General features: G+C 31.8%; 1 protein-coding gene across 1 annotated transcript in view; it reads left to right on the plus strand.

Annotated features, from left to right (window-relative positions):
• The first annotated feature begins 2,448 nt into the window (after positions 1 to 2,448).
• LOC145298029 (thioredoxin-like protein 1) overlaps positions 2,449 to 14,099 on the plus strand; it is a 49,834-nt gene continuing 38,183 nt past the window's right edge. Inside the window, exon 1 of the mRNA XM_080144291.1 lies at positions 2,449 to 2,652. Within this exon, the coding sequence (XP_080000417.1) occupies positions 2,561 to 2,652 (92 nt within the window). The 5' untranslated portion in view covers positions 2,449 to 2,560. The remainder of the gene's footprint in view (positions 2,653 to 14,099) is intronic.

Here is a 14,099-nt window from a genome sequence, read left to right on the forward strand (position 1 = left end):
TAATATGGTTGTCTTCAAGTCCAACGTGAACAAGTTTCTGATGAGCCGTTCCACTTAAGTTAACAAATTTACCGAACTTCCATTACTATCGATTACTATGTTGTCTACTACTACTCTACACTCTTTAACCCTTATCCTTGAGTGGCCTATTGGCTTTGATAAGTGGTGATGCCTATGTAAAAAAAAAAAAATAATAATAATAAAAAAATACTACCTATGATGATTTACGGCAATGAAACATAGGCCCTGATGTCTCACCAAAGTGAACTGTTGGTAATAGCACAAAAGAAGATGGAGAGGCATCACTCTACAAGACAGAAAGACAAACATCTGGATCCGGCTAACAAACAAGAGTTATTGACATCAATACTGCCATCAAAACATCCAAACACAGATGGGTAGGGCACGTAGCCAGATAACATGACAACAGATGGTCTATCAGGACAATGGAATGGACACCTCGTGAACATAAGAGGCCAAAGTGAAGACCAAGTACAAGATGGAGGGACGACCTGATACAACACATGAGTCCCACATGGCAGTGGATAGCTCGAGACAAAGATAGATGACTAAAGTCCAGGGAGGGGTTCCTCATTGAGTGATAAAACCCTTATTGATTGACATATGGTTTAAATTGTTGGCACTTTTACACTATTAGGACAAAATTTTGTAGATGATACATGGAATTTTCAGATAAAAAAAATGGTTTCTACTAATTTTTTTTGTCAGTTCTAATAAATTACAATGGTAGCTTCCAAATTATGTAGTCGGAATTACCTGAATTATTAAAAAAAACAACTTTAATCGTGTTAGCAGGTGAAAAATTGTGGCCATCTTGTTTAAACTGAAATGGAAAATTACCTCCCTTTTGAAATCTTCTGTGTCTTATCAAATTCTATTTTTTATTTTCATTAATAAATAATTTTCTACCTTATCGATTTTCGTAATTTTTGGATATAATCATCTTAAAAGTACGAGGAATATGTAAATACGATTGTTTTCATGTGAAATTTAGTATTACAATTTCTAAAATTTCGTCCTATTAGTGTAGAAGCACCAAATTTTCTTTAAAATCAGATATATGCATTTGAAGTTTTTTGCCCAAAAGGCAGGGACATGTATGTAATTTGTGGCATGTAAAGAGTAATGTGGAGATTCAGGATCACTTTAATTCTAAAATTTTATATACATTTCATAAAAATAAGATATATATGACGTTTTAAAGGAGTTTCAGCTCCCACAACTCCCTTAGGTTAGGAGGGCACTTACAGATTCAACTTCCATTTTTTCCCCTAAAAAATTTCACACCTATGTTTGAAATTTCATAAAAATAAGATATATTTGAAATTTTAAGGGAGGTATGCCCAGATAGATGATTTAGAGGTACACTTAGAGATACTGGAACACTTCCATTATCGTCCCTGGCATTGTCGTGAGAATCACAAGGATGAAATGTAGAAAATTCTGTGTAGCTTAATTGCCATATATATTTTCCAAACTTACTACATAGCTCTACTTACGTATCGAACACTGTTGAAGTAAATACTGAAAATATTTACATAACATTTTATGTAGATACATAAAATATATATATATATATATATACATATATATATATATATATATATATATATATATATGAGCAAACAGTTAATAAAATATGTTAAAAAACACTTTGAAATGAGTTAAAAACATATTTAATCTGAAAAGGAAACACTAGATAAATGGATAGTCCTTAATCCGCGGAGTTTCAAAGAAATACTCTCCTTCTCATCAGAGGGTAGGAATTAGCAAAATGCGGGATCGGATTTTGCATGCAGAAGTATTTGATGAAACAACAAGTAAGTCAAAGATCTTACTTGAAAACAAAATAAGTTAAGCAGAGGGAATATGGTAAAGAAAAAGGTGATTACACATGAATGGATAGTCAGGTGGAAGATAAAAAATATGAATTAAATATTTACGAAAGTGCATTTTTACCTAAATGCGAGTTGGGAATAATTTTCCCTTTAACCAATTTGGTACCCCCACATGGGGAGAGCGTTATATATATTGTTTTTAAAATATAATTATCCACTGACACGTGTTTCGTCATCTCTGATGAGTCGTAGATGACGAAACACGTGTCAGTGGATAATTATATTTTAAAAACAATATATATATATATATATATATATATATATATATATATATATATATATATATAAAAAAGCTCTATATATATATATATATATAGAGAGAGAGAGAGAGAGAGAGAGAGACTAATCGCTAACCTCTTCCCATCCTCAATGCAATGTCAATGCTCAAGAGACTAAAGAGATACTCTACTGTAATGCGTGTCTTAAGTTTAGATAAAATCAAACAAATAATTCACACGTGTAATTATGAAAAAAATAAAATGCAGGTCTAAGTTATCTCCCTTTGAAAGGTAAATCACCGTCGTATAAAAGATAAGGAGGTAAAAAAATAACAAAATACAAAAAAATTATAACGACACATTTGAGAAAAAAAAATCAGTGTGTCTTATTTCTTGATATATTCGCCTGGTTCACCGTAAAAGATGGTAAAAATTCTTACGGAGGATTCTCAGTTTCAAACCGAGTTGGCCAATGCTGGAACAAAATTAGTAGTCGTTGATTTTCATGCAGAATGGTAAGCTAACCACATGGTTATTCGTACCTTTTTTTTCTACACACGGCGATGACAGGCTTTTAAAAATGGCACAACAATAATCCATTATTCATTCCTTTTCTTTTCATTTCATCATCTCCGTTTTATTATTGTTATTTTTTTAAAATTTATATTGTAATTTTTAAATGATCTTCTAAAATTTCTATTTAATATTGTTTTTATTATATATTAGACCTAAAATTGTGACTATCCCTGTGTATGCGTTTCTCGCCGCTACGTGACTTGCTTGCACGTTTTACATATTTGGTTCCAAGAAATCTTTATGGTGTACGTACCCATCATTGAACCAAAAAGTGACATATTCCAAAAATCGCGTAAATTGATCAATCAGTTTTATTTTTTGTAGAGAAAATCATTTTTAAACGGCTTAAAGCGATTGATGTGTAATCGTTAGCATTACTAGGTTGATCTCGCAAGTTTGGATTGTTCTGGACTTACCTGCCCTAGTTTTTTTTCTTTTCTTTTTTCTTTTCCTAGATGACGACGTGACGGTGCCTTTTTACTTATAAAATTTAATTTTCTCTGTTAAAATAAAACTACTCGATTAATATATGTGATTTTTGGAACACATCTTCATTCCGTGACGGCTACGTACACCGTAATTATTTATTTCTGTATTTCCGTTTTTTATTTATTTATTTATTTTTTGGTATTATTATACAAACACCGTGACAGCGTTAGGGTTAGGGTTAGGGTTAGGGTTTAGGGTTGGGGTTAGGGTTAGGTTTAGGGTTAGGGTTAGGATTAGGGTTAGGGTTAGGGTTAGGGGTTAGGGTTAGGGGTAGGGGTAATTCGCTGTCACGGTGTTTGTATAGTTTTACCTTTTTTTTTTACTCTTGATTAATTATTTATAAAAAAAATTGTACTTAAGCAGAATACAGACCTTACTATATATATATGTGTGTGTGTGTGTGTGACAGTAGTGTGTGTATTTTCAGGCACTTCTACACTATTGGGACGAAATTTCGGAAATCGGAACTGAATTTCACATGAAAACAATATTATCTACGTATTCCTCGTATTAAGATGATTATATCCAAAAATTGCGAAAATCGATAAGATAGAAAATTATTTATTAAAGAAAATATAAAATAGAATTTGATAAAATGATCGTAAGACACAGAAAATTTCAAAAGGGAGGTAATTTTCCATTTCGATTTAATCAAGATAGCCGCAATTTTTCACCTGTTAACACGATTAATGTTTTTTTTTTTTTTTGAATAATTCATTAATATTCAGGTAATTTTGACTGGATAATTTGGAAGCTACCATTGTAACTTATTAGAATTGACAAAAAAAATCAGTTGAAATCATTTTTTTAAATCTGAAAACTCCATTTATCGACTACAAAATCTCGTCCCAATAGTGTAGAAGCCCCGTTTTTCATGTTAAATTCAAGTTTTGTTATCTTTTGTTTATTTGATTGTTAGGTGAAAGGGTGCTTTCTTTGCTTAGTCGACAGCTCGTGCAGAAAATATAATAATATTAAACGCCCACTTTCTCAATGTTAAGAATGGATTTCTAACGTTATTATTCCATTACGGTCAGTAAGTAATTCCAAATCAAATGTAATAGCATAAATTTAAACGCTTTATATATATATATATATATATATATATATATATATATATATATATAATTCCATAAAAATAGCTACTAAATTAAATCCACCACTTTGGCACTTTGGTTTTCTCGAAAACAAGTCAGCCATTTTAATCTTTTAATATTTAAAAAAAAAAAAAAAAAGTGGATTCTTCCAAAATCTTTCAAAATTTGAAACAAATTTGGACATATTTAAACTGTCAAATTGAAATTCATTAACCAAAAAGGAAAAACAAAAAAAAATGTGGGGGGGGGGTGCAACAAAACTGAAAGTAAGAAGTTTCCTGGGCAACATCGACTAATAATCGACAAGTTTTAAATCAACTATTTTGATTTTTAGTGTTTGTACTGATGGTTATACATAAAAATGCACAATCGTTTAAGTGAACGTAAAAGTTGAGGTATAATTTTAGATTAAACTCTGACATTAAAAAAAAAATAGCTTTTTTTATATACAAAAAAAAACAACCAATAAACCAGGGATGAAAAAAAATATACTACAAATGTTACCAAAGGCCAGATAAGTTACTCGTCTACCTACCAGGATAAGATTTATTTTTGCGTGTATATGTGTTACTTCTAACTTATTTTAAAGCGTTTATTTACTTTGAAATAAAAGTAGTGTTAAGTCCGTTAGAACAGAAAAACTGACAATTCTGTTACAGCCATTTGGACCATCGATAATCGCTCACAAATTGAAAATGAAATAATACTAATGAAAACATTTTCACACCGTACTACTGGTGCATTTATTGAATGGGTTTCGGCGCTCCTTTGGTATTGAAACAAAAATCGAAATCAGATAAATCCAGTAGATATCTCACTGCTGATGCTATTCTCTACCTATATAAGAGCCAGGTACGTCCAAGGATGGAATACTGTTGCCACATCTGGGCAGGAGCTGCTAGAAAGGACTTGTCCTGCCTTGATAGAGTTCAAAATAGACTTCGTAGCCTCGTAGGAGATGTCCTTTTCTCCTCCTTGCAACCTCTATCTCACAGAAGAGATGTTGCGAGTTTGTCTCTGATGTATCGTTATTTTCATGGAAAGTGTTCAACTGAGCTTCAATCTATGGTCCCCCCTCGCCAAACTTTCACAAGAAACACTCGTCTAGCTGTAAACACTATCAATAATTTCCCCCACTCTTTATCTGTGCCTAAACCTAAACGTAGATTCCATGAACAAAGCTTCTTTCTTAGAACTGCATGCCTGTGGAATTGTCTTCCGTTTTCCTGCTTTCCGACTGACTACAATATGGTTGTGTTCAAGTCTAAAGTAAATAAGTTCTTGATGAGCCGTTCCATATAAGTTATTAAATTTACCAAATTTTCATTACTAATGATTACTATATTGACCAATTTCTACTGTACACTCTTTAACCCTTATCCTTGAGTGGCCTCTGGACCTTGATAATGTGGTGATGCCTTTGTAAAAAAAAAAACAAAAAAAAAAACGATAATATCAAAAAATGACGAAAAACGATAAGGTATAAAGTTAATTATTAATCGAAATAGTTTTCAAAGTAATTGCAAGTTTACTTAAATAATAAACCGAGGAGTTCGCAGGCAGTGTTGCCAACTGAGATTTCCAAACCCCGCTAGATTGGGGACATAAAATCTCCAGAAAATCGCTAGATTTTTTACTTTTGGTAACAGAGATTTTGAAAACCCACTAGATTAACAAAAAAATCTCAAAAAGAAAAAAGAAACACTAGATTTAGTCGCTATGCAGAGTACGGAGCATGCTTTTTAAACATGAATTTAAAGTTAAATTCAATTTTTACTGTATCTTTTGTTTATTAAATTGTTAGGTAAAAGTTCAGAATAGTTAACAAAAAAAGCCCATTCCCCCACGTTAAGAATAGGTTTCTAAATAATAAATAATAACGTTATTATTTCAGTGAAATTAGTATTCTGCATAAAAACCATATATTTTTTTTTTTTACATATCAAGACATGGTAAGTTCTTTCTAGCAGCCCCTGTCCAGATGTGGCAACAGTACTCTATCCTTGGACGAACTTAGCTCTTATATAGATAGAGAATTGCATCAACAATGATCGATCTACTGGACTGATAAAAGGATCCCACCATTTTTCCAGTGGCTTTGGCAACAGATTTGATGTACGTGTTCCATTTCAGATCAGGAGTAAAGGTCAAGCCCAGAAGCTTGTCAAAATATGAGGCCTCCCCAAGACGAGAGCCATTCATTTCAATTGATGCCAGATGGGGATCAGAGCGTTGATGATGTAAAGATAGAAGCTTGGTTTTAGATGCATTAAAAGTAATCAGCCACTCCTTTCCCCATTGTACCATGTGCTCAAGATCAGAGGCGAGAGAATCGAAGAGAACTTGTTCATTTATGGTCTTACATGTGATAACGTAGATGGTAGTGTCATCAGCATAAATGTCTACAAATGATGTAAGGATGTGATTTGAAAGATCATTAATGTAAATCAGGAAGATAGTAGGGCCCAGGCTGCAACCCTGAGGGACTCTAGCATCAATACTGTGAGCTTCTGATTTCTGCCCATCAACTACTACTCTTATGAACCTATCAGAGAGAAATGATTTGATAATTGAGAAGACATTTCCAGCTATACCATAGCTGGTGATCTTGTGAAGTAAACCTTTATGCCATATCCTATCAAAGGCTTTTGATATCTCAAGAGCAATTGCCCTAGAAAGGTTGCCTCCGTTGAGAGATTCGCTAATCCTATGAGATAAAACTGTAAGCACATCTGCTGTAGATCTAGCAGAACCATATTGTGTGTCACTAAGAAGGTTATTTTTGCTGAGATGGTTGATTACTTCTCTATTTAACACAGATTCCAGCAACTTACTCATGTTGCACAGGAGACTTGTTGGCCTGTACTGAGAGGGAGATGAGCGATCACCTGAATTCTTAAATACAGGGCATACTGATGAGATTTTCCAGGGTGATGGGAAGCAATTCTCTTTAAGACAACGTTTAAACAGTTTCGTATGTATGGGCACTAGTTCTGGTTGAAGTTTTTGAGTACTATAATTGGGCTGGTTGCTTTACTGGAATCAAGGTTTTTGATTAGCTTGGCAACATCACATATTGATATTTGTATATCATATAGCGTGTTTTCTGAAACAGAAAAAAATATTGGGGATTAGTGGCCATTGTCGCAAAAGGTAGAATTAGCTGCAAAGTTCTTGGCAAAGGGTTTGGCTTTGCCTGATGCTAATGAGATTACCTCAGGTCCATTGATGATAGTTGGGATAGAGCACACGTTTCTGTTCAGGATTCTGTTTGCTATTTGCCAAAACTGGTGGGAACCAAGCTGTTGCTTAGCTACTTTGGAATTGATGGACTGAGCATATAACTCTCTTGCGTACTTTATTACGATGGTTGCTGGCAGTTCTGAAAGCAGCTTTAGTTTCAGTACATCTATTATGTTTGAAGTAGTGGAAAAAGTGATTTCTGTGCGCAATGGCGGCAGCAGCACATTCTGGAGAGAACCACGACTGGCTGTTAGGTTTTTTGCTGGAACTTTTTCGAAGGTCTGAAACGGTCAATACCATTCTGTCAGGTCTGATACTATAGAGGACACATCCTTTTAAACATGGAACGCAGAGGTAGATCTGATATAAATGTACGGAAGCTATCCCAATCTGCCATAGAGTATCGATATACTGTATGATGGAGAGGTACGTCTGAAAACTTTTTACATTTCATTTTTATCTTAATTGATACAACAGAGTGGTCGGATGATCCAAGTGGAGACAGAACGGAAACTCCCTCTGTCTGTCTGTCTGTCTCTCTCTCTCACACACACACATTCAATAAATTATAAGTTTAAAAATATATTCCTTGTTGAATAATAAATTGTAAATTCTAATTTACAGAATTTAGATAAAAAATTTCAATTTTTTAATTAGCTCTCAAAATGATTGTCAAATTGTATCAGTTACTTTTTTCACAGCAGTAACAGGATAAAATATTAATTATGGAAATATGTGCACTGTGCAGATATGAATTTGTCTGTTTTATTTTTCATTTTGCGAATATTAATGTGTCTGACTTTTGCAAATAAATATTAGTTTTTCACATATATTAATGTGTTGCTATTTGGAGTTAGGGTTAGTGGGAGGTTTTGTTTAAGAAACAAATCATGAAATCACAATTTTTATAAAAAATTAAATTACAAATTTAAGATCACAATATCACTGAAGAAATTGTCGGCAAAATACAATTCAAATAAATATTTGCATAATAAAAATAACAACAAAAAAATCAACAATGCGTGTGCATTATACTTGAATATCTAAAACTCAAAAAATACATTTTAAGTAAAAGCATTATTACCTAATTACATGTCATGTCGAAATTAGTAAAAATTCCAAAAATGACAAAAAAGAAAAGAAATGCTTAAATAGAAGATCTAAAAGTCTTAGATCTTCTATTTGAGCATTTTTTTTTTACTAAAATAAACAAAAAAATCGTTATTATCGATGCACAATTTTCTACTTTTAAAAGCGAAAGTCAAGTGAAAACAAGGGAAATAATTCAGTTGGTATTGACTGCAATAAAAGAAACATAAAACTGCATTTTTTCGACAGATGTTTTTTTTCTTGTAATTGTAGTGTTCTACTCGATCATTTTTCAGAATTATTGAAGTTATTTTTATTAATTTCAACAGGAAATTAGACAATAGTGTTTTTTTTTTTTTTTTTTTTTTTTTTACTTAAAATGCATTTTTGTATTCAATTATAATGCAGAACGATTACATCCACAAAACCCCAGAAAACAAATTTATAGCAGTTAACAAACTATTTACTATAAGCGGATTAATGCCCGGTGCCAAAGTGATTCAGCCACACTGACCAATCATTGACAGGGCGCATTGATTTGAACTGTCCCCTTAAGGACTATTTTTAGCCCTTTGGTTGCCAGGTTGGCTTTTTTTTAAAGGCTAAATTTCACGAATTGGGCCTTTTTAAAAGCAGTTTGGGCTTCAAAATTTCTATTTGGCCTTTTTTCAAACTTGGCCTTTTTCTGATCATTTTATATAAATATTTTTTAATTGTAATTATTAAAGAAAAAGTCGTAATTAAGTAATTTAAAAAGTAGTTTGGATGTCAAAACTTGTAGGTTTTTGAAATGTTGGCTTTGTTTTTCGATTCATGGAATTGGATGAGAAAAACAGCCCTGGAATCATCAGCTAACATTTGTCATATCAGAAAAAATATCTTTTTCTAAAGACTTAGTCCCTCCCCCACACACTGAAGGAATCTCACATCTATTGTTTTAATTTGTTTTCACACTTACTTACTAAACGTTTATATGGAACCTCTCAGAGAGTTCAGTTGAGTATGAAACCGTTTTGAAGACTTTTTTTAGTGCTTGGCTCTGTCTGGTCAGGTCACTCAGTCACTGAGTATATCTACTCTGAAATTATTAATGTTTGTGTTTTCTGTTTGAAATTCTTTAAACCTAGTACTTTGAAATTAATTAAAACAATTTATGGAAATTTGAAAACTTATAACTATTAAACTATCTCTCAAATAGCTATTTAAAGTTGTATTTAAAAAGAAATGTTTAAAAATAATTATATACTTTTTCCTGAGTAAGTCCGAAAGTTTCATTAAAAATCAATAATTATAGATTTTCTAACTATCTTGGATTAATAGATACATTTATATCTTAATAATGATGCATAGATTTTCTTGGAAACAAAATCTACTTTTAGAGTTATGACTAAAATTAAATTTATCAATATTTTAGAGATATTTTAAGTTGATACCCCCCCCTCCATGAGTAAATTTGGTATTGTGGCGACTGAAATAATTCTTCTCTAAGAATATGGTAAACAAAAAGAGTAGACAAATAGGAACTTATGTACAAACTGTATCAATAAAAATGGCATGGAAAAATTGGCACTAGCAAAAATTGTAAAATTGATTAAATGTGGAAAAAATAGCAGGAGTGAAAGATATAGATAAAACTCTCATCAGTTTATGAAAATCTTGGATGCAATGTATAAAGGGAAAACATAACTTGGTAAATTAAAAATAAATCATATGTTTAAAAGTAGTTGTGGAGTCTCAGCTAATAACCAATTACCTTTCAATACTGATGCCATCTTAGAAATCTGTCGATTATACTAGCATATTTATTCATTTTAAGTGTTTTTTCAGATTTCATATATAATACTAAATAGATGTTACTTCCAAAGCATTAATTATGTCATAATCTTAAAAAAAATTATAATCAATGCTTGCATTAAAGTGTAGTACTTGTTCTGATATTATACTTTATTTAGTCTGTCCTTGGTCAGTGAAAGAAAAATTCTTCTAAACTGGAGCATATTTTTGCTATGGGAGATAAATTCTGTGCTTTTTACTTTTTAAGGCGCTTTCATTTGGTTTTACGATTTTGCCAGTCAGACTAAAGATAGAAAAAAGTTACCTACCCTAAAAAGTTATGATGGTCCGAAAATGGAGGATCATTTTATGTTTAATTTATATGCAAAACTAATTATAAAATATTTTTTTTCGGGATGTTCACACGTAATCATTTGAAAAACTTAGAATCGCATCTTTAGGAGGGATAGCTGAGGTCCTCATCTACTTTAGAATATATATACAATTTAATTTTAATTTGATAAACTTTTTAATGTTATCCTGGTGCCTATCCATAAAAATACACAGGTGAAAATATGAAAGTACTGTAGGTTTGCAACAGCAGATGACACATACAAATTTATTGTCTTGACTATTAGCCACTATCTTATGTAACTTTAGAACCACATTTTCGACACATTTAGTCATTATCATAAAATCCTACATTTCCTCCTAGAAACAACACCATCACAATCGCAGCATCTTTAGAGGAAGTAGTTCCTATTTCCCCCCTAAATAATAAGTCCTTCTACCACCCTCAGTCAAAACTGGGAGGAAAAATTCAGCTTCTACAGATATTGTGCTTGCACCTCTCATAACTGGATCATAAATTCATAGACATAGCATAATCTTTTCATTTCCCGATTCAAAAATAATAAATTCTCCCTTCTCAAATTCCACCCATTCTCATTGGTTGAGAGCTGACAATTCGATTATTCTGGAATCTACCTCTTAATACATAGACAAATGCTCCAGAACTTTTCAAATATGGTGATACAAGAGGCAATCGTTTTAAAAAATAAACCAAATACAAACATAACCTCTCATAAACAGAAAATGAAATACTAATAACCTTAAACTTACCTATGCACACATTAACAACACGCTACTATCGCTCCCTCCCCCAATAAAAAGAAACCTTGAAAAAATATGTACGGGTATCATTTTTTATTTTTCGATTTTGGAGGTTTTTTTTTTTACACTGTCATCCCCCAATTTTTTTGTTGCTTTATAGTATTTGTGGGTGGGTATCTTGATAACGATTATCAAGGTTACATTTGAGGCAAATACTTTGACACTCCCCCCCCCCCTCACAAAATGGACATTAGCTGTCATGTTTGATTTTAGACAAATTATACTTCCTGTGTAGTATTTTGTTTACTTCTCTTTTCCGGACTCTTTATCGACACTGTTTATGTTTTTTTTTATAGGTAAAATTTTACCTTAGCTCCACCTCCACACTTTTTTTTTTTAAATGCCGACCTTTTTAGGTTTTCGACTATGCTGATTAAGAAAATCTCATTTATATTTGGTAGATATAAGTAGTTATCGAGATATAAAGACCTTTATTACGCACTTAAAATCAGTGGTCGCCAAATTTGTACGAATGCTTGAGGAACAAATCTAATTCTATCCGACCAACACTGCCCCCCCCCCCCCCAATTTTTTGTTAGTTTATAGTATTTGGGGTGGATATTCTAACAACGATTATCAAGGTTAAATTGGTTAAATTAACATATTTTTCAGTTTCAATTTCATAGGTAACGTTTTTGCCAAGAAAACACGACAAAACTAATACAGAAAAAACTGTTTAAACACTTCAATATAGTCAATTTTTCTTTAATTTTCAATTTGGCTTCTTTTTTTTTGGGGGGGGGCTTCTTTTTATCAAGAAATGTGGCTTCGCTTTTGAATTTGGTCTTTTTTCCTGAAAAATTTGGCTTCAAACATTTATTTTAGTCTGGCAACCCTGGAATGCCAGCAAGCGACCTATACAGACTTCTTCTCTCACTCACTCCTCCCACTGCTACTTGTTGCCAACTGCAGTCTGATGGCAGCCGACACCTTCAAACAGACATTTACACTTTCTTTGTTTCTCTCCAGTTTGGGATACAGCCTTTTTGAAATAAACCCTTTATTATCGTTTTGTTAAAAGCAATGTCGTTTGGCTTTGTCTTTATTTAAGTAATTATTAGGAGAGAAATGCACATTTCCCTCCTATAATGAAAAATAAACATTTTTAAGAAATTGCAAAAATCAGACAACAAAATAATAAGGCAATTAATTTGCTATATCATAACTGAAAAAAAGAGACAAAATTAGTTGGTAATATTGGGGAGTAAACCGCTTCAATATACCTTACCCTTAATTAATGTTATTTAAATTATTTGTCATATTAATGTTGTTTATATTTAAGAATTCAAATGCTAAAAAACAATGTAATTCATTAACGATTTATTTTAATCATTTGTTTTCTTTTTTTTTTTTCTAAATGATTAGCACAAGTTAGTTACAGTATTAATAAATTACTTTTTACCATTAAAATTTAAGATATTCTGATAAGTCGTCAGGATTATTTTCAGTTTCAACAGGACTAAAACTTGTCCATATAAGTAGAAGAGTAACTTATCTTACCTTTAACGTTTATTTGTTATGTTTGTTTTTTAACAATTTTTTTCGAAGCTATGTGTATAGTAAAACAAACCCAATTTAACTTTTAAAATCCTATTTAAAAAAATAATTTGGCTAAAAATAAAGAATTAAAAAAATGCTAGCTAAAAAATGATATAAACCTGAATTAACATTTTTTTTTTTTCTTGGCAATAAAAAAATGAAACAAACAGGGCCACAAGACTACAAGTTAGGGATCCTATTTTCAGATTTTTATCATTGACTCTCCCAAATTTGTATTTTCTCTTATTGGTATGTCCTGAACCCTTTATCTATTTGGAAGTGTTAACTTCACACATACTTGGCAAAATTTATTGTTGAATATTAAAACACTGAACTTTTTTTAGCCTTGTCTTGACCTGTTAGCTGTGTATAAACTAATTAATGTTTGTTTGCACCCCCCCCCCCCCGGTTTGAATTTCTTCAAAACGAAATCTCCAGATTTTAGAGAAAAAAAAAACGCTGACTGCTAGATCCGAAATTTACTCGCTAGATTCCAAACGAACTCTCTAGATCTAGTGGGAAACCCGCTAAATTGGCAAACCTGTTCGCAGGTAACAGGGGAGATAAATCCGATATGTCTTATTCCAATTCCCGAAACCTCTTAGAAAACTCGTTTTATTAATAATTAATTCTCTAACTCATAATTTTTGGTAATTTTTGAATATGTTACTAAGTTCGACATGATAATTAAATAAATGCCATTGATCTTAATTTAAATTCAATATTTCGATTGTATTTCTTATGAGAGGGAAATGCGAATGATGAGTTAGCTCCCTTTTGTTTACGTTTCATGTCAAAAACAAATATGGCTGATCCTTATATCGTGAAACCATAAAAATGTTTTTTTATATAATAATGCAGTAATATTTGACAGTTAAATAGATCACATTGCTTTTAGTTGAAATTGACATAAAAAGTAAGTAGATACCATTGGTTTTTAATGAAAATTGATTTTTCGACTGGACAAAAAAAGCTGTTCAGTT

This window comes from Euprymna scolopes, chromosome 2 (genome assembly GCF_053919585.1).
Source record: "Euprymna scolopes isolate OS-2025 chromosome 2, ASM5391958v1, whole genome shotgun sequence".
Taxonomy (NCBI): Eukaryota; Metazoa; Mollusca; class Cephalopoda; order Sepiida; family Sepiolidae; genus Euprymna; species Euprymna scolopes.